The 22,346-nt window shown below is 40.1% G+C and overlaps 2 protein-coding genes across 5 annotated transcripts in view; one reads left to right on the forward strand and one right to left on the reverse strand.

Moving 5' to 3' along the window:
• The window catches only part of LOC311445203 (uncharacterized protein), a 259,968-nt gene that overhangs the window by 7,737 nt on the left and 229,885 nt on the right, over positions 1-22,346 (reverse strand). For all 3 annotated transcript variants that reach the window (XR_014698273.1, XR_014698274.1, XR_014698275.1), the window contains one exon: positions 9,782-9,873. The gene's annotated coding sequence lies outside the window, so the exon portion shown is untranslated. The remainder of the gene's footprint in view (positions 1-9,781; positions 9,874-22,346) is intronic.
• Positions 12,384-22,346, forward strand: part of SHISA9 (shisa family member 9) — a 180,292-nt gene continuing 170,329 nt past the window's right edge. For both annotated transcript variants that reach the window (XM_084537036.1, XM_084537037.1), the window contains exons 1-2: positions 12,384-13,076; positions 20,253-20,380. In XM_084537036.1, coding sequence (XP_084393162.1) covers positions 12,454-13,076; positions 20,253-20,380 — 751 coding nt within the window. In that variant the 5' untranslated portion in view covers positions 12,384-12,453. The remainder of the gene's footprint in view (positions 13,077-20,252; positions 20,381-22,346) is intronic.

Raw genomic sequence — 22,346 nt, forward strand, 5'->3', positions numbered from 1 at the left:
CAGTGTAATTATTACACTGTGAAACATATTTGAATTAGAACACGATAACTTTTTCATTGGGTAGGTAAATTCATGGTGTCAGGAAATGTTATCCTCCCCAGGTTCTAGGAATTAGGTGCCTAACATTCTCTTGGAGTGCACAGTACAAGCTACTATTAATAATATATCTATAACTGAACATAAGGTATGGAGGGAATATTTTAAATGTTTAATTATTCAAATGAAATAATTAATTGACTTTTTTTGTTTGTTTGTTTGTTTTCTTTTTAATTCTATAATATTTCTAAACATTAGAGCTCAGCATGATAGGAATAATGTAATAAGTGCCTAGGAGGAAATAAAGAAAATAAAGTAAGTGGAAGCTCAAAACTTTCCTAATGACTGAGGCTATGGCATACACAGTGTATATGTTGTCATTTGGAGTTACATATAGAAATCAAAATCACGATACCTTCCTACGTATTAGGGGCTTCTGAATGAAAAAAAAAAAAAATCAGATGAGAAAAATATGAGCATATAATTCCTAGAAGAGTGGTGGTGTTTGCATTTTAATAATCTAGCTAAGGCTCTGACAAAGATGGCAAGATTGCAGATTGGTAGTGACCAATTAACTTTAATATCTAGAAAATACAGTTGACCTTTTGTCTTTTAATTAAATCTGTAGCACATGCAAATTCATAGTAAGATAAGCAGTTATGCATGTGTCTCTTCCCTCTAAATGTTTTTATGCTAATGTCTTCTCATGAATGGAAGAAATCTTTTCAGGCTTTGATCTTTGGTGTTTAGGCTTAGACTCTGAAGGCGTCTCCTTACTCCCATTTCATGATGAGTTCCATAACTCAAAATGTTTTCAATGAATGCAGTGACCTTTTGAGTTGCAGATGCCATAGGAATTATATTGCACTCCAGTGAAAACCTTGAAGAAAGGCCTTGAATATGAACAAGTAATCACTGATTGGAGAGCTAGTGGAGTATATCTAGTGTTGGTGTAGTACTCATACTTGTCCTACCACTTGAATTTTGAAGAGCAAAGTGAAGTCCAAATGATTCACATTTAGGCTTTCCATGACAACTGGAAGAAAGAAGATATTCTGATCTCCAAAGAACCTCTTCTTTCTTTTTCTGTCCTTCCTCATATTAATTTGAAGTAGCTTCTTCATCTCTTATTAATGGTTTTTTGTAAAGTAAACAAAACAAATACAACAGAAAGAAAACAGGGACCAGAGTTCTTATGCTGACAAGATGAATGTGGAATTCAGAGTCCAGATTCTGGAATTGAATAGAAAGAGGCACCTGCTTGCTATCTTCTGCTAGATATTTAACTTCCATAGATGGGCACTGGGTGAGATAGACCTCTGTGATCAGTGCTTAATTATTGGTTGTCATGTTTTCCACTTAGTATTCAGACTTCAAGGTTCATTATTCTGAGGCATCTAACTCTCTATACGTCCTACATAGAGGACCAGGTGTCTGTCTTGATTCCAAAATGACAGTACCTTTTTACCTTCACAAGTTCTCAAGCAATTCTATCTGGTCTAATCTGTTACCACCTTGTTTGACTATTTCTGTGAAAAGTATTAAATAATTCTGAATTGTTTAGAATGTGCCAGCGCTGGAACTTTTGTCAAAGTAACATTCATGATTATACATCTAAGCTTACCTAGATGGAGATCATCACATTCTTTGTGGAAACAAGCTGTTGGGAAAGCAACTACTCTGCTTCTCTGTGACTACTTTGCTCAAGAGCTGGTCAAATTTAACAGGAAGTCAGGTTGATTTACTTATTTATTTTCAGGCAAGCTGCAGTCAAAGTTCAAATATTATTAAATACAAAATGGATAGCCACCTAAACAAGATACCTGCACAAGTTAAGCATATTTCCATTCATCTAGGAAGAAGAAGGAGGAATCGGTGCAGAAAATCAGCATAAAATCTGTGCATAAATTCTGACTGTCCTAAGCCTTCTTTTGAGAATTTATTTGGGACAGGACTGACTATTTTTATAGGGCTAAATTTCGTTTCCGGCACAGGTTCTGTAAGCCACTGTTGCTACACTGTAGGAGGGATCCTCCCACTGTGAAATTTAAGTCATTGACCGTTGTATGTGATCTGTTCATGCACTTGATATGCCACAATACTTGAAGTCCATCTATCATAAATAAGGATGGGAAGTCTGTCTAGGAACAGGCTGGGAAGCACTGACCTGAAGAAGCATCTGTTACCTTGCTGTCAGCCAGAAATAATGATATCATTAACAGACTAGTACTAGAATTTCCAGTCTTTCCTCTTGGCTTCCAAAGCCAGAAGAAAACTGTATTTTGGTGTTGTGCTCTGTTTTTCCTCTTCTGCTCCTCATTGGGCAAACAGGCAACCTTTGTCTTAACATAAAGAGTGATCAATTTTTTTACTAACAACCAGCAGAAAACACTTGCTTTTAAGACTTCTGCCAAGTTGGCTTAATTGGACTCTTTGGTTGAAAAAAGCTAGCATAAGGCTGTGCTAGTAGTCTCAAAGCTCTGATTTTAATGCTTTAGTGCTAATTTATTTCTGGATAAACTTTGGTTAATCAGATTTCTGCAACTCAAGCAAATAAAGAGCCAAATTCACCCTGGCTGAAAGGAGCCCTAGTCCCATTTAGATCCATTAGAATTCCATTTGCTAATATTCTCCCAGTATTTACTTCACACAGTTTCTAAGGTATAATTGTTTTGGAAACATGTAGGTGTTTTGGAAACATCCAGATAAAGTATTTCAGTTGCTAAAATCCATTCAAAATTAATTTCTCAATGAAAAATGTTTTAATCAACTACTAGCATGTTGAATAATAGATTTATAAACCTTGGATACTGACATCTGCTTTTCCCACAGCAGCATAACCTGAGAAAGGTTTTGCGAACAAATGCCGTTGCTATTATTTTTCACACTTTTCCATTCCTGAAGAAAATACATTTTCAATATTGCTATGATCTTACACTAGTCTAGAAGTTATTTATTTTCTGGATTAAAAACCAACCAACCAAGCAACAAACTGTCATCCTTGTATAAATCCTATGTAAACAGACAGAGTGCAATGTAGGTAGAGACAGGACTTTCTCACTGAGTTTCTGAACAACAAATCTCACCTGAACAAACATAATCATATCATTCTGGGTAAAACTTGACTACGACAACTGAGCAGACAGATTTTTTTTTTTTTTTTTTTTTTTTTTTGCCGAGAAGGAGAACTCTGTTTATTAATCCGCAAAAACTTTAGGTGAGTTATTTGCTCCATTGAAAAATCAAGAGAAAAAAATACCACTTGGGTGTCATTTCTGCCCAAATTGCGCACCTCTCTCATACAGTCGAGACTAAATCGAAAGAGAAGAGAGCATTTTGCGGTTTCTGCAATAAATTCATAAAGACCAACAAGACTCAACAGATTTTTAGGACAAAATCATAAACTTGTTGTGGTGAGCACCATGATGTGTGGGGGAGGAGGGAGAAGTGCCAGCTGGATCTATCATCCATCTTGGCAGTTATACTGTGTTCATCACCATGGTACCAGAACACCTTTACAAGCTCCAAGAGTAATCACAGTAAGGATCTCTATCTTTCTGTTCATGTCCGAGGAGGGATGGCTTTGTTTTTCTCATTGTTATGGAACAGGTAGGTGAAAATAACAGATTTTACATTTTATTCTGAAGGAGCTAAGATTTGTAATCATTTCAGTGTCACCAGGGAATGAACTCCACAGCTGTATGCCAGCTGCCAAGAAAATTTTATCTGTTCACAGCATAGAGATGACTTCTCTTGTCCCAGTGAAATGCAACTGTAGTAAAAGGTCACAAAGTCAGAGAGAAGCAGCCTTCATACTCTTACATTGTCAGGGCACAAAAAAGTTGCTTAGGATAGATGTAGGCAGGAAGGTAGAAACAAGGATTGTTGAGTATGCTGCTGATTTTTACTGGCTTCCCTAGTAGTGCAGGCAGCTTCCCTCAGCATATGCACTAGAGAGCTGTCCTTATCACTCTGCCAGCAGACTGTGCCTCCCTTGGGCTTCAATGTGCTGATGGACATAGAAACCAGAGCTGTTTGAATGCATTTTGAGCAGTATAGAGCTATCTGCATTGGCATTTAAAGGTGCACTGTATGTAAAATAATCTTTCCTTAAATATTTCTATATTCTCTCTATGTAATAGGCCTGAGAATATGGCCCTAATCCTTGTTTTTTTTTTTTGTCTAACATTTTCTATGCGCTTTTATTTTGTATCCTTTAATGTTAGATTTTGAGTCTTTTTTTTTTGCTTTTGCTATGAATAACACCAACCTTACAAAGTGACCCCATTGTAACCAAAGGAATTTTATGTCCTATAAAGAACATCTCAATGAGAATAAACTTATCACATTTTGATCCTCACTGTGGGATCTCCTTTCCTGTTAATGGCACTATTCCTCTTAACATTAAAAGGTTGAGATTTTGTCCTCTGTCAATAAGAAATTAATGACAACCAATAGACCTAATACTACCAATGTCTTCTGTGACGCGATGAAAAGATTGAAAACCGGACTCAGGTTCAGTCTTTGCACTGAAGATCTATTTCTGATCTTGCTGTGCAAGTGTTTTTTTTTTTTTTTTTTTTTTTTAACTGGAGCCAAACATTGTGAGAGAAACAAGTGAGATAATTGGGTATTATGAGATATCTGCTCTTTTTCACTTATGGTCATTTTACGTATTGAAATGCTTGCATTGTTCATGTAGGAAAGCAATCCGATTATTCAACCATCTAAATTATCTGTTTCTTCGTCATATTATCAAGGCTCACTTCAACTGTCCTACTTTGCATAGAAATGACATGTGATTTCCTTTTTATTTTTTCTTTTTAAAGAAGAACAATCACAATATTCACAGGGAGAATTTGTTAAACTAGAAAATCATATTTAAGACTTCAAGGTGTATATAAATTACAAAATTCTCTTTAAAGAGGCCAACTTTCTATCAGGTGTGTGGGAGTGAATGACAGACTAATTCCCACACACACACAAGAGAATTTTGAGTTGCCCTTTTATCAAGTATTAAGTTACAACTGGCCCTATATATATATTTATAAATATATATATAATTTCTGTATTATACATATGTATTCCTATTGCATCTTCTTTACATTTTAGTCCAATGTCACTTGATTATACAAATATGCAGAATAAACAAACCGTTCTGAAAGCTGTACTCTCAGGTGCCAGTATTTTGTACTAAAAACATGTTTAACCTTACTGTAATCTCCTATTTATGTGTTGGGGAGCAGATATCCTGAATATGTTATTAAAATTATATTATATTTAGCAGGTTAGAGATAATCTGCTGATTTAAGTAAACATGACAATGAAAAGATACCACTAATATCTGCTCTCAGCATCTTCTTGCACCACTTCAAGACTCCCTAATGTGCATTTCACATAACAGTTAAAATCCTTTTATTTGACCCATTATCTAGTAGCTGTGGGATCACTGTACTTTCACAATAATTAAAAAAAAATAAATACAAAACAACTTTAAGCAAATATACTCAACTAAACCACATGATGAAAAAAATGAACGATTATCAAACCTGTTTCTCTACAGCATACATTATTTAATTTAAGCATTTACTTTTCAGTGTACTATTAACATGATGCAAAAAGCAAGGTTGATGTCTTTTCCTTCATGACAGGTATAACACAATACCTAGACAGATGTTCTAGATAGATACTCCAGGTAGGTATAACAGACTTGTACTGTGCTGAGAATTATCGATGATGATCCCTATTAACATTATCACAGTGCTCTCTAGAAAGAAAACACATGAAACTGCATTTAGCTTCCCGCCTTGAGATCCTCATTTTTTTTTGACCTGTATGTCAGTACACCTGGTTCATAGATCATTTCTTCTCACTGGCTAACACCCTAGAGGACAGAGTAACAAATCCCTTTGGAGCCAGCCTTAGTATTTCTCTTTACATTGTCTGTCAAGTGGAGTCAAGAAGGGACATTTGTTACCATCTGCCTAAAAGCATGGTCTGGAACCTGTATGTGTACTTGTGCATGTCAGCAGTTTTCCAACATATGTGCCTAAATTAGTCACTGAATTCATTATTAGGCTTTCAAATGTGTGACCCGATTTTTAGTACTGACCACTCAGACATCTGGTGATTTCAGTGTAAGCTGTGATTATTCAGCATCTCTGAACAAAATCACCCAGTGCAGTTTCCATTTTAAATCAATGGAAAGACGGTTGTTAAATTTCATAGCTACTGAGTTGGACTGTAGCTATTTAATCTTTGGCAACCACATTTGACATTCTCAGCCAGGCATGGTAATCACATAAGTGAATCTGATAGCCACATGAAAACTGCAGTGTGATATAATCAAAAAAGTATCACAGAACTCAGATGGTTATTACTTTCTCTGTACCCCTTATTTAATCTGTCTTGTTACTTGAAAATCTTGAGCATCTTTTAGCAGTTAACATCCTTTAAAAATGAAACTGTCAGAGAAATTTCCTTTTCCTTCTCCACAAATGTGAGAGTTCCTACATCTATGTATTATTACTACATGTAAGATAAAAAATACTTGGATGGGCAAGTTGTGACAGTGATATGGGGAGTCATTAAAGCTTATTATCAGGGAAGCACACTAGAAAGTAATGTTCAGTAAGAACTTTTGATTCTGGTTGCCTGACTTAGCACATTTTGGAAGACATGAAAATATGCAGTGGCTAAAATCTTATTTCAATTATGTAATACAGAAACTTTACATTTATGTAAAGAGCATGTTCTTCACTTCTGCGCTTTACAGCTCACTTTTAACTCCTGAGAGTTAATAGTGCTAGAACTGACAGGCTATAACTGACTCACTAATTGGACTTCTTCCTGTTTTGACTTCCATCTGTGAAAGTTCCAGGCCTGGAGAAAGACCATTCTAAAGTAAGACATGTCCACTTCCCAGTCCCTGTTATATAAAGTTACTGAGGAGTTTTTACAAGAGGTATTGGTTAGATCAGCTCCCTAGCTGTTCTAATATATGCCAGAGTCAGACAGGAGAGGATTAGAAAATTTTCTCTGCTGTGTCCTCTTCTATGCCTAAGCACAGCTTCTCTATGCTCAGACAGAGTATACAGCCTATTATACTGCCGTTAACCTTGAAAAATTTTAATGCTATTTTAGGTCTGTTTAGAAAGGCTTCCTCTCTGCCTTGAAAAGTTGAACTCATGGGAACAAAAGTAGTTGGGTTTTCAGTTGGAAGGATACAAAAGCAGTTCCAATTTTTTTGATCCTCTGTAGCCCTTTTTTCTTTTTTGGTAACAAGACATAAAGATTTTGCTGGCATGAGTCTGGAATGATCTGCAGAGCTTGCTTTGTCAGTTGCTGTAATCCTCAGACACCTGGCCAATCATTCCAAATCTAAATTCTGTGGCAGTCTAATTTTTAACGAGCAGAAACATACCTTGTTCACAGGTACTTGCAATACTGTTACAATTCAAAAGCAACATCAATCTTGCCAAAGAGAGAAACTGACTGGCAGTTTTCCTTGTTCAGAATTAGAGGAATAGCTGTGCAACAGGCAAACCTGAGGGCACAACTCATTTTTCAGCTATACTGCTGAAAGCCTCTTGTGACATTCTGGCACTTTTCCCCTGCTGTATACTGAAGACCCTTGCAGTACACGTTTCCTCTTCTACATTTAAAAGTACTCCATTTACCTTCTAAATTTATTTATTTATTTATTTATTTTGAATTAAACTATTTCCTCTGCATTTAACTGAAGCTACAAGAACAGTCAGTGTTTCATTAAATCCACTCCAAGCGTGAATGCTGTTACTGCCTCTCCCCACCCTACCCCATGCAGTTACTACTGTTTTGGTTTTACAATAAGATGTCAGAGGAAAATAGTAGGTGATAAAGGTAATTTCTACATTGTAGAATTGCAATAAACTATTTTCCTCCTCAGTGAGCCATGAAAACAAGTCTTGTGATTTTTCATTCATGAATCACCTCCTGGCTCAGTAAGATCTCTTGATGGTGATCCCTTTGCTATGTGCAAGCTGTATTTTGTCAGAGTTGATGACAATTGCTAAAAAGTGCTTAATATGATGTGTAATTTTTATAAGATATTCTAGTCAAAGGTGCTATGAATTCATGAAATTATAAGAAAAAAAACACTCATTCTGTCCTAGTTTGTAGGTGCATCTGTATTAATGAAAAGCAAAAGGTTAGTTTAAAAGTTGTGTGTTTGATAATTACAGCAGCATATTTAGTGTCAACACACTGCAGGCTGGGTTTTCACACAGTGCTGCACTAATATGTTACTAATGATTGTAGTTACTGGGTAAAAAAACCCAAAGGCTTATGAAGTGTTAGCTGTGTAACTAAAGGAAAGGTTTAGCACCAATTGTGTTTTAACCACCCAGTGAGCCTAACACCAATGGCAAAGCATACTCCTCTCCTAACAGTAAGAATGACAAAACTTAATAGCAGCAGATGGGGCTGTATGATGAATGTGAATCAAGATGATTCAAGAATGTAGGAGTGTTTAAAACAAACTTGTGTGTTGTATCACTCAGGACTGTTTACAATATTTGTAAATCACTGGACTGTTTTCAGTATCTACAAACCTCACATCTCTTGCAGCCTCCTTGCTGAACACATGTTGATCCTTCTTCAAGATATGTCTGCTAAGGTATCTTGTATGTCACAAGCTACCCTATCACCCCACAGCAGACATGTTCTAACATTTAAATGTACTTTTAAAGACTAGTGATTGCAAACATGCTTCCACTTGGCCTCATATAGTAGAATCATCTCTTTTGTTTTCCGGCTGCAATACATTTCATATCTATACATCCAAATATCTCATTACGGTATGAAATAGGTATCAAGGAAACAGACACTGTCTGCTTCATTCCAGTTTCCAAACGACATTTCTTATCACAAAATACCCTTTGCATCAATACTGTCTGAGATCAGGCCTGTCTTGTTGCTTTTTTGACAGATTTTCATGGTTCTGGAATGTCTGTTAATAATAATGATTGAGCTGTATGGCATTTCTCAGGAATTAATGATTGGCTAGAAGGCTCCAGTGGCTCAGTGCTCAGCAAAGGACCATTATCCCTAGCAGGTAATCTGTCCCTGGGAAATACTCAGTGTTTACATCAACACTGTTGTTATTAACAAAAAAAGAGATGTAGAATTGGGAACATGATCAATGCAATTGGTCTGTGTTCTGATTGTTCTATATTCTTCAGATTTATCTCCACCTCTATTCAGACCAACACATTATCTTTGTCTTGATTTTGCTTTTTCAAAATCTCTTATTTGCACAAAAAGTCCACAAGAATCAGTTATAATAGTTATATAGCTAAGCACAAAACTGAACATCTATAATACACACACACATATAAAGAGTACAAGTGAGTGTATGTTCACATAACTTCCCCTGAGATGTGGCTATACATTGCTACAGGATTTCCCCCAAACAGCCTATTTTCTAGCTTAAAATTGAACAAAGAGCATTGACATTGATCCACAGGTGAAAGTCTTGGTAAAAACAAGTGAAATAAAACAGAGAAAAGTATAATAGCATTAATGGACTTTGTATAAGGTTTGTGCCTAAAATTAAGCATTTCTCTTAACTGAGTGGGTATGAGCTAGAGCAAAGACCGTTCTATGAGTTCTAGTTGAAATGTTCATTCATCTTCTCCATTGTTTCAGATGCAAAATGCATTAGTTATGGGATAAAACTGTAGAAAAGTAAGCAATTATTTCTTACCCCAATGCAATGTCAAAAGAGAATTCTTGGAAGTGGAAGACCGTGGTGCTAAATTGTGAAATCTTCCGCATTTCTCAACTTCATAAAGATGACTGAAAGAAATTAAAAGTTTATTGACTGACTTCATCAAGAAAAGCTTTATAAAATCACATAATGACCCGACACATGCCCCAGTACTGTGTGAAACACCCATTTCTCTCAACTAATTCTGTTGTTTCCATTATTGTACTTAATGTTACAAAGCTATTAAAACACATTGCAGAAGGCCAAAAAGAGGCTCATGCTCTAGTTGAGAACAACTCTAGCTCATGATTACAATTCTAAGACATGATACAGTGAAAATAACTTTACTGCTAACATAATTTACAGGCACAGAGAGCATAACTAGAGTAATTTATGATTAATTAGGGCAACATGATTTATGGGTTCTGGGTTCTGTGGATCTGCTGGTGACATAGAAAACATTGCTTTTCAGGGAGCTTTGACTAACCCTCCTTTCTTCCCCCTTAGTTCTGAGCTAGCACATGTCACTTAGCACCAGATCCTGATCTCATGGAACTGAATCAAGCAGATGTTTGATTATAGTCTAAACCCTTTGGTCTTGTTGCTCTTGGGGAACTCAAACAAGAAACTTGTACCACAGGCAGTCAGGATTAATAGCCTACAAAATAAATAATTTTATGATGTTATTATTTCCACACATGTACAGCACTAATCATGCAAAATATTTAAGCAGCTTTTTAGCAGTGAGATCAACAGGGAAACTTGCATAATCTTAAGCGCCTGACAGGACTGGACCTTGAATGTCTCTAGATGTGATAATACGTATGGAACAGATTCATTTTTGTGCAGTATTTTCAGCACAAACTGCATCACAAAGTGTTAAATAATAAATAATAGCAGAGAGAAGTATACACAAGGGAGGAATGATATGATTTCAGAGGAGACTTGAAAGGGGATGTTGATGAGGTGGAGGTTTTAAGAATTAAATATTAAAACCCAAAAAGGCTGGTTTTGGCTGAGACTGATTGTTTTTCTCTGCTGAGAAATAAAGGGGCTTTCTAACCTGCCTCCTGGACAAGGATGCAAGGCTTACTGTCAAACTGTGTGGTGGAATAATCACTGTACTTAGAGTCTATTTTTAAGAGAAGGCAAAGGATCACAATTAGCTAACTACAGCCCTCTCCGATTCCAGACGTCTGCTTTGTCCTCTGCCTCACCTTTCTGGTTATTTACCGCTCAACAACTCCACGTGAAGTTGGCCAAAGTTCCTGGAATGCCACGGCGACAGAAACCCCTCGTGTGCAGCAGGGGGACAGGGCTGGTACCCCCGTGGCACGCCAGGGCAGCAGCCCTGTCCTGCAGCCCTCAAGGCCACAGCGAGGCCACCGCAACCGTGTCCCCTGAGGGGAAAAGGGAAGCTGCTTGAAGCACCAGCCCACACTGCTAAGTCACGCCATAACGGGCTTATTTCCTACATTTGGTGGCAGCATAGTATTCAGGATAATATTATCACTACTTGCGCAGGTTGCTGCCAACCCAAAAGGTGGAGATGCGAGAGTTAAATGACAGGGCTGGGGAGTGAATCACCAAAAAGTCTCTTCCAGAGTCAGTTCTCTGTTTGGGGGGGAAGTTATTTTAATTCTGTGCCTCACAAACAACCCGCAGCCTCACCGCGTCCTCTGGAGCCAGCCTGACTGACATTAGAACAAGATTTTTAAACAAACGATGCGCCGGGGCAGCTCATGTTCAGGAGGCACGAAGGCAGCCCCACTCTGAGGCGTGCGGTGCGAGTAAGGCGGCACCTGTGCGCGGCGCGGCGGGCCGGGGGCAGCGCCCATGGCGTAGCGGAGGCACAGCCCCATGGACGCCGCTCTGCCGGCACCTGCCTTCGCCTCGCAGGTGAGTGGGGCTCGGCGGGGAGAAGGAGCGCTCCGCCGGCTGCCCGCTCTCCTCGCCCCCCTCAGGCGCCCGCCTCGGCGGGCAGCCCGCGGGCTGAGGAGGGACGGGGACGCGGCCGCCCTGGCCCCCCTCAGGAGGCGCCCCGGGGCTTTTTGGCTGCGCACCTGTGGGGAGCGCCCGCCTGGGCGGGAAGTCCCTTATGTAAGGGCTGGGGCTGAGGGGTGCGAGCTGGGGCCATGGCCGCGGGGAAGCCGCTCAGCGGGGCGCAGCGGGGGGCGGCTCCGCAGAGGGGTGCAAGGGAAGGGGGCGCCTCGGAGGACGGGCTGCGCTCGCCGGCTCTGCCTCGCCCGCCCAGGCGGCTCTCCCCGGGCTGGATGCCACCGGGCAGCCGCCCCATCCCCATCCTCATCCACCTCCGCCTCCTCCTCCCGGGCGGGGCTGGGCGGCGGGCTGAGGGAGTTGTGCGGGAGCAGCGCTCCGGGCCCCGCAGGGGGGGCAGCGGAAGGTGGCAGCCCCCGGCGGCACCAGGCGGCGCGGGGAAGGCTCGGAGCTCGCCCGCTCCCCTCCACGCCCCTCTCCCCCGCCGCACTCCGCCTCCCGCCGCCCGGCCCCCCCCGGCTCGCCCCGCTCCACAAGTGCCGCCCGGGGCTGCGGGGCTGCGGCACCGCCCGGGGCCCGGCCCGGCCCGGCCCGGCCCGCCCGGGGCTGTCCGCGGTGCTGAAGGGCTGAGTGCGAGCGGCCGGCCGGCCCCTGACGGAGCCAGCCCCTGTATGTTCGTATTTATGTTCAGCTCCTGGCGCAGCGCAGCATCCAGCAGCTCGAGCGGCGGCGGCGGAGGAGGCAGCGCTGAGCCGGGGCTGGGAGGCAGAATGGAAGGTTTTCTTCGGCTGCTCTTCGGCTACTTGGTGGCGGACCTGCTCACGCTGGTGTGTCGGGCTCAGGAGAAAGCCGGCCAGCAGCTGGGGAGCTTCGTGGTGCTCTCAGGGGGGAACCACTCCAGCCTCGGGGAGCAGCTGGACCCCTCCGAGCCACCTCCCACCCCGGACTTCTGCAGGGGTTACTTTGACGTGATGGGGCAGTGGGACCCCCCCTTTAACTGCAGCTCGGGGGAGTTCATCTTCTGCTGCGGCACTTGTGGCTTCAGGTTTTGCTGCAAGTTCAAGAAGACGAGGCTGGATCAAAGCACCTGCACAAACTATGAGACGCCGCTGTGGATGAACACTGGGAAGCCTCCTTCCCGCATCGACGACCCTCTGCACGACCCCACCAGGGATAAAACCAACCTCATTGTCTACATCATCTGCGGGGTTGTGGCAGTCATGGTGCTGGTGGGGATCTTCACCAAACTAGGGCTGGAGAAGGCGCACAGACCCCAGCGGGAGCACATGTCCAGGTAAGGCTGAGTGCCAGGTAGCAGGGTCGTGTCGTGTGCCCCCCCTGCCCTCCTCCTCTAACACACACACAAAAAGAAGAGAGGAGCCCGTGTGTTCCTGCTAAACAAACACCTCCGGCCAGGCAGGCTGCGTTCTCCTGCAAGGCGACCGACGGAGAGACCAACTTCGCAGGACAGGGCTCCTGTGGTTCCCCGAGCCTGGGTTATCAAAGTGCATGTATACTGAGGAAGACTAGAAATAACTGGGGAGTCTGCACAGACAGCAGTCCATTTTTATCTGCAGCGTCTGACCCTCTCCCCAGTAAGATCCAGCAAGTGTTCCCAGATACACTGTGCACGAATAGGAAAACAAAATCCTGAAACCAGCAATACTGAATTACAGAAAGCCTGATGGGTTCCCTCTTCCAACTGTTTCAAAGCTTGGAAAATGTTTTTACTTCTCAACTGAAGCATGTAAACAAATGTCATCTCACCCTCCCTCTCCAGCTGCAAAATGATTTTGGCAGGACCTTCCCTACTCCCCCAACCCTTGCAAGTGTGTGAGCTATTTGTAAAATATCTGAGCTGTAAAAATGAGCCAGGGTAGAAGGGAAAAGGGATAACAAAATGGAAAATCTACTGTAGAATTTCTTAATATTTTCCAGTTACTGTTGAGAGGTAAAAAATGGAATATGAAAATCTTGCATCCATATACGTGTGTGTTATACTCTATATCCACAGTGTAATGGCTGAGTTACATCAAAGAGAACCTCCCCCACCTAGAGTTAGGCATGCTGTGTGCTGTCTACTCCAGATCCTGGCTGCCTAGTGGTGGAGAGGCAGGTGGGCAGCTCGGGACAGAGCCCAGTGGCTTTAACAACATATTTCAAACCAAGATTGTCACAGCAGTTCAAAACCAAGTCATAACACATTTGTCAAGTTTGCAGTCTGTCTGATTTTTTATGCTAATCCCAAGCACATGAAAGTAAAGCAGATGGGGTAAAGGCATTGAAAAAGGCAAATAGCTCCATTAAAGAGTCTAAATTGATTCCAACATCTTGGGCAACTTCAGTGATGAAATGCAATTAAAAGGATGCCTTCTACTGGACATGCAGTGTGGCAGAAAGCTTCCTCTTGCCCTGCTAATGGTGTGGTTCACAATCTTTAAAGCTTAGATGAAGAATCTTCCTCTGAAATACAGCCCAAGAGATCAACTCAACACCTGGAGCCGTATTTTTTTTTTTTTTACTGAAGTTCCTGTATGGATTTTTGTTTAACAGCTTATCCTGAAATGAACAGGAAAAAGCCACCAAAATACTCCTGCAAATGCATCACCAGTTCACTAGCAATTATTTGCTATTTTTAAACTGGCTGATATGGATACTACCGAGAACAAAGCACATCACAGAAATTTTAGTCAACTCAACACTGTGTGTCAGTGGTAATTCTGCAAAGACAGTTTTTGTTGAGCAAGGTATACTAATCCTTTAGACATTTTGAATATTCTGAACTACAAAATTGAGAAAAAGAAGAATACACGGATCCCAATTTCTTCTTAAAATCTTACTCTTAAACTAAGGAGCTGAAGCTTGTTTGGAAAAAGCTCTCCTTTGCTTCTGCTTCTGTCTATTTCTGTAGTGTCTTCATGCAGGCAAAAAGACAGGGCTTGTAACAGTTACAAAAACCAGGACAAAGTGAAGGTGTAGCCTTCCCCTTCCTAGCTTAAATAGATCGCATTTTCTACTAACAGAAATATTCGCTAAAGAAGCTCTGTATATTTGCTATTTAAAGTACAGGTGTGAAGTATCCTGAAAGGATATTCTGTCTTAGTTTTTGGAAAGAGAATTTTAGGGGATTGGAAAATCATTCTGAAATCCTTCAGTGATGTGTGCATAAAGATTAGGTTTCTGAAGTGGTTATTAGAAAGGTCATGTCTTACCCTGATTACTTAACACTGTCTGAGATCTTTCCTCACCATGAAAATGTTCAAGTCAGGATTATAGCAACTTGGAAAGTCATGATCACATGGAAAAACAGTCACCCACTCAGTACACATAATAGCTAGTCATGTTCTGAAAAAGCAGCGCTACTGCTCCCCCCCCCAAAAAAAAAAAAAAAAAAGTTCTCATACTCCTATTACAGCTGCATGGGGTGGGTTTATTGTTAATTGTAAAAGGAATTAATTTGTAAATCTCTTGGGCAATCTAAAAATCTGTTCACTGAGTGAATAATTGAAGTAACCCCTTTGTCCTCGGATGTGTGTTTAACTAAAATATTCCATCCTAGTTCATTTTACACTACTAATGCTGTGCAAATGAGGCTGCAGTGCTTAAGAAACAAATAATTTATCTGTTTAAGCAGTTAACAGTACCAGCAATTAAAGTAATATCTAGCCTGTATTCATATTCACCATTTTTTATCACACATAACTATAATATCAAACAAAAAACAAAACCAGAAAGAACACCCCTTACGTCTTTTATGTACTGAACCTTATTAACAAGCAAAAGTATAATGCACTGAGAGTGTTAGGTAGGCCAAATTAGAAGGACTAAGTGTTACTCCATTTTGGCTGGCAGCAAGAAACACATGGAGGCTGATTTGTTTTCAGTTTCCTTAGCTAAGATTGTCTCCTTTCCCTCCCCTAGCCAAAAGATACATAAAACACTGCAGTCCTCTCCATCCTAGGAAAAGATTCACCTACAGAAGGGCTGACATTGCTTATCAAAAAAGCAATGCATAATATAAACTGATCTTTTTTATGAGGGCTGAGTTTTTTAAAAGTGAACCAAATACAATTGGTATAAATAATGTATTTCCATTTTTTATTTATATTAAAATATATGAACAGCTACCTGACACATGGGAATAAGAATGATGATCTGTAAATAGGAAGTAAGAGTGTGCCACACACATTAATTCCTTATATTATTTCATCTTATAGTCAGTAATCTGCTGCTGAAGTAAGACACGTGTGTGTTAGAGTGGTACAATATGCAAATAGAGGAAACTTCACAGACTCGGTGAGTGTAGTTTCTATAGTCTTTCAATACATTGTGTTTACTGCTATACCAAAACAAACCAAGAATGCTCTATTCATTTCCCTGATTTTTCCTGAAATATTCAACAATGAAAAAGCATTGGGAAAATGTACTTATGCAGTGAAAACAATGCATAGTAAAAAAATCTCTAGTGGGAAAATCTATTTAGAAAAAAAGGTCAAAATTTATTCTTTTTTAGGGAATTTGTTACCTCCTTTTGTTTTAAACAAAAAGACTCCAAGTATGGAACTGCTGACATTTTCTTTCTTGTTAGATCAGTGCTTTTCAGTTAATCACCTTGCTGTTGGTATGGAACTGTAAGTATGGAAGATGCAAATGGAGAGGGAAGGACAGTATCAACTCTACATGGCACATTTGCCTTTAGACATCACATGATAATACATTGTTTATATCATTCTCCCTTTGTTACTTGACATTAAAAGGAGACAAAGGAGATAAATGTTCCCTTGGGTACAGTGTCCAAGAGCTAAGCAGTAAGAGTAGGGTCCAAGCAGCGTAACTTCTTTACCCTCCTGCCTTCTAAGAGAGCAAGGGAGTAAGATGGTGTATGGTACCAGACATGGCAAAGGGAACGCACGTGGCAGCATTGTGTCTGAAAGGAAACAGAGAAGGGATCTGCCTCCTGAAGCAGACCTAGAAGCTCTGCTAGGCATATGAGGGCAGCATGTGCTTGCTGCTTAAGACTACAGCAATGAGACTTTTAGGCTCCCTAGTTAAAGTGGAGAATGCTGTCTCGAAAATTTGTAGAAAAGGAAAATGCTTTACTTTTGTTCCATGGAGGAGATTTTTCTGTAAATAAAGCTACACTTTTGTCTTCTTCCCTAATCCTTGCGGAGAATGTGCAAACAAACCAGGAACTGAAAGAACAATATTTACAATCATACTCGTACTCTATAGATCTTTTTTTTTTTTTTTTTTTTTTTTTTTAAGCAGTGCTTCTGACAGCCTGTTAGCAGCTTACCGAATATTATGAACCATCTGAGCTCTTCTTTTATCCTTCACAATGTGCTGAGCTCACAAGTCAAGCCTTTTGTTGATCATTCAATAGGCATGTACCTGGGGCCAAAAATAGTCTGACTTGCCAAAATACTGAATCCTATGTGTGAAATTATTTCCCTCACGGGTTTTGACCCAGTTCTGGAGGCAAAATATGACAACTGACCTTTCATGAAATAACCTGTGTTTCAGCTTCTTCAGGCTTATAACCATAAGGGAAATGTATGGCTCCACATGTTTTTATAACATCTGTAAGTTATATTATATATCCAAAGAGAAAAATCCTGTGGCAAGAGAAATCCTGAAGTTTTGTGATGCTTGGATAGTTCTGGGGCACGAACTCACACATAGGTAACATTTCTCCACTTCTGTAATGCTACAGTCACTAGCAATATACAGAACATACTGATACGGCTACCTGATTAGAAGGTTATCTTGTAGTTTGCATTTCCTTAAGAAATCATCAAATACAGCAAAGGTGTGGATAAAGATCCTCTGCATATATATAATTTTTCAGTGGGACCTATTTTGTATGATTCAGGTGAGACAAATGTATGGAGGTATTAAAACAGTTTGGTGGCCTATGCAGAAGTTTTTGAAGCACACATCTGTTCAAGCATGTTATGTTCTAGGGTGCAAAACTCCCTTTATCAATTACATTATATGGACAAATCTCTAAAAGAACAAAATACAGGTACAGCATTTCGTTTGTGCTTCAGTAATACAAGCTACCACACATTTTTAACTCTCCCTTACACCAGTGGAAGATAAGGACAAGCTTTGTTATGTGACCTACTCCATCCTGAGAAGATCATAACTTTGGCTAACACAGTACAAACATAGGTGCCACGCTATTAAAAATACAACTTCATTATGAGAAGTTCATTTTTCCTTAATGCAGTTGGAATTGGACAGCTCATTCCTTAAAAACTCTTCAAAAAAAGCCACCTTAAAATGGTAGGAAACTTAGCTGGCATTTTCACAGACCGGCAGCAGTTAATCTGCTATCACATGTGGTGTTATTTAAAGTCTACAGTGAACAATATTTACAATCAGATTAAGGGCAATGAGGAAAGCATTTCTGAAAACCCTCTCTCACAAAGTTGGGAAATACTAATCTATGTATTATGAGGTCACACAGCTTTAACTCGCACATCCAAGTTAGGAACTTTCATTTGCCCTTCTTCCCTTCCCAGACTTTTCTCCACCTGTAATTTCTCTGGAATAAGAATATTGATGTCAATAATTTCCTTTGTATAAAGAAATATTGCATAAATTGACTAGATATTGATGCTTTTGGTGCCCACGTATTCAAAACTATGTTTTGCAATATAATGCTTTCCTTTTGCACCATTTTCTACATACCTTTGTGAGATCTCTCCTAGTGAATTTTTATTTTTCTGCTATCTAGGCCAGCTCTGCTATTTCTGCTGTATAAGCATTGCTTCAAATGGGAACATTGCTCTGATACCATTAATCATTTGGTTGCTATCTCCTGACCTTTTACAGCATCAACAGAGTACTCTGTAACATGTTGATCACAACTGTAACTAATATTTTAATAACACAATGCTAGCTATAAACACAAGGAAACATCAGTATCATTCAGATGTGTACCAAAGCAATGTTCCTGCAATCTGAGAGCAAGCTCCAGCTCAGAATTCCTCTCTGTAGTTTAAATGAAGCTACTATTTAATATTTAAAAGTACAGTACTTCTTGATCAAGAAATCAACATATCACAGAAGTGCAGTGGAAGAGCTAGATGGTACTTGTGGCTTTCACGAGTGAATGTGGTTATTTTTATTTATTTATTAGTTTATAAGCTAGTCTTCCCTGACGCACTATCTGGGACATTGTATATATTTTTTGCAGAAAATTAAACTAAACTAAAAAGGGCACAGTGCCCAGAAGATGCAGCCATTCCCTTAAAAACTAGCTCAAAAGAGCTAAAAATTAGAGGCAAATAGTGGTCAGTGCTGCATTAACGTGAACAGAGAGGCCTTGCACGGAACCCTGAAGACCCTCATTCCACCCACCGTGTCTGTCCTTTGCCCAAGGGAACAGCTTCTGCAGGCAGGCCAGTTATTTTGTACCATTGAGCTTCAGCAGGTAGTTACACAGCATGTACCTAGGGGCTCATCCTGCTCCTAGTGGAGTCAGTGGTAGAAATCCATGGCCCAGCATCACAGAGAGGGGTAGGTAATATCATGCTGAGAGCTTCAGAGCTTAAAAGGTAGCTGATACAGGTGTGCATGCTTACCTATGTGCCTGAGAACACAGTTCTACCAGGCAGGTTGCTTGGCAGTGAAACTAGTCTGGAAAAAATACACAAGCACAGGATGAACCCATCTCAGATACGTCAGATACAGCTTCTGCCTGCAATGCTGCAGAACACCCCTGAACCACTATCTGGTTGGGCCTGGCCTAACTTTTAGGACCCCTTTTGCTTGCTCTCTGTCCTTCCATTAGGTTTCATCCTGTTTCTGAACTAGCTTCAAGGAAGCCAGCAGTGTTGCCATGCAAGCTGTGGTCTGTCTTAATGATCAGGTGGCTGTCACAGAAGTAAGAAAAGACTATTTTTAGCTCCCTTTCTGTATGGGAACAGTTTAAATCCCTGATTATGGCAGGTGCTATACCTACTGGATTGCTACAGTCAGGTGACCTTTCATCTTTGATAATAATTTTCAAGAAAAATGGCCAAGACCTCTGCGTGGTGGGTGCTCTGTGCAGTTAGTTGCATGCATGGGAGCTAACCTCAGCAGACCCTGCTGGGAATCTAGGTGTGAGGATAACTGCAGGGGCCGGTGCTGTGCTGCTCAGCTGCCAGCTGAGTGCAGTGGCAGAGCTGCAGTGGCAGTCACCAAGCACAGGCAATGGCAGAACTCTGCAAGTCTCAACAAGCTAAAATTACATTCCTACAGAGCCAAGACAGCTGAAGAACTTAACGTGTCTATTACTGCTAGCACACTAAGGCAGGCTAAATAGCCTTAGGTGCAAAGTCTCACAATGAATCTAAGTCCTGATTTGTCCTGAGACATTATGATGGGCCGTATCTCAAACTAAATAAACTGTAAAGCATTGCAAATACCTTACAGATTTTGCAACAGGTTTATCTGATTTCGTTTGTTTGTTTTTCAGGGCTCTTGCTGACGTTATGCGACCTCAAGGTCCTTGTACAACAGATCATATGGAAAGAGATCTAAACATTGTAGTACACGTGCAACATTATGAAAACATGGATACAAGACCTCCTCCAAATAATTTACGTAAGTTGCATTAGAACTATATTAATGTTTGGAATGCTGGCACTAAAATGAGTACTATGGAATGAATATTGGTGGATGTTAAATGAGGATAGATGGCACAAGGATTCTTGCAAATTAGGAAGATTCTTTATCACAGAATTAGAAATATCTAGGTTTTCCTGGTGCAAATAGTGCAACACTAATGGCAAGCCATTTTGATTAGAAAAAGAGTTATTGTGCTTATTTTAGTTAGGTGTCTTGGTTGACTAATATTTGCTTTGTACTTTTGTCTCCTAACTGGTGTTTTTCTTCAGCTCATCAATCCATCCCTTATTCTATGTTTTGTTATATCAAAATAGAAATGGCTAAGCTTACAGCAAGATTTAACGAGACGTTTCATACAGCTGTAACACCCAATAGGAAAGTAGTCTCATTAGGCTGTTATATCATCTCTGCTAGTAAAATAGTTAAATACTTTCCTGGAGAGCATAAAGTTGTATGTGGTTTTCACTTTCTCATTCTTTTCTGTAATGGAAATATGAGAGAAAGGCTATTATTTTCTTTTAAATACTATTTTTATTCTGTGCCTGATATTATGTGTTTGCTATTGAAGGCAAGGAAAAAGTACACCTTGGAGTTTCGGAGGAACTATGGTGACATTTCAAGGGGTTCTGAAATCCTAGGCACCTTATTTCTCAGTCTTGTATTAGACCACAGAGCAGATCTTTCTCATGCTCAGATAAATTTTCCTTTCATGAACAGTTTCAGTGTAATTTTACTTTGCACATGTTTATGTATTTTGTATTCATCTATATCATTTATATGCATATATACATAGAAATTTTAGATTATATATTTACAATTTTAAGTTCAATATATTTATAAGTTTGTGTCATTCAGGAAGGTATGGATTATTAGGCAGTGGATGGCTTTATTCTGTGCTGTAGATCAAGGTAGTTGAGCATGTTACTGCAAATATACTTTTCCTGAAGTGGTATTTGTGGTTTGAAACATTTAAACTATATGCACAGGTCTTTTCCTTATCTTTCTGTAACCGCAGAAAGCAGAAAATTTGCTTATAGCTGGGCAAAGAATTAGTTTTATTCAGATTGCACTGTGCAGTTATTGTGAGATTTTGTTGCTCCCTTCTTTTGGGAGAACAGGGTAAGGACAATGAGAGAAAGAGATGACTCGTGCTGCATGCACTCTTGATACTTGTTTTGTGGTAGAGGCTGACTGTGATTTCTTATGCATGTGTTTACAGGATAACAGAGAATTAAAACTGTGACCTCTAATAAAGATACCACATATAGTGAGCTCTGACATCTAATCTGTCTGCACTGCTTGCCAGCAAAGTACTTCCACCTGGGTCTGTGCAGTTGTACAGTGCAGAGGGGGAGGTACCTACATACTGCAGCAGAACAACTCTAATTGTGTAAAAACATGCCACTTCTCGAGGGGAACTTATGCTTCTCTCTCTCAATCAAAGGTGCTCTAACCCCTTTAAGCTCCTGTGGTTTAAGGAGGATATGCACTATCTCTCTCTCTTTGCTCTGTGTATTAGCTCTTGCTTGATCTCTTCTGATCCTCCCTGTGACCATGTTTTCAAGGAGGAAAATGCAAAATGCTAATGAACTCAGGGTACAATCCTTTGTTTCTCTCATACATGAAATGTTTATTAAGAATCCCAGTTAACGAAGAGAGCCAGAAAGTAAATAGATCCTTACTGCATTGATTGTGTCTAGAATTTTGTAATTTCACACTGTTTTACTTAAATCTTTGTATACTTCAATATACAATATACCACAGCAGGTCTTTAAACCCATTAAGTTTCTTGGATTTGAATTCAGATTAACCAATATTCTATACATTTACTCGTTATTTTGTATTTGTTGCCACTATATTCCCTCATAAACTCATCTAAAACATGACTAAATGACCTTGTAAAATTAGCCAATACATCATAAATGATTAAAGCATGTTGAGT

Source organism: Aythya ferina (assembly GCF_964211825.1).
Source record: "Aythya ferina genome assembly, chromosome: 15".
Lineage (NCBI taxonomy): Eukaryota > Metazoa > Chordata > Aves > Anseriformes > Anatidae > Aythya > Aythya ferina.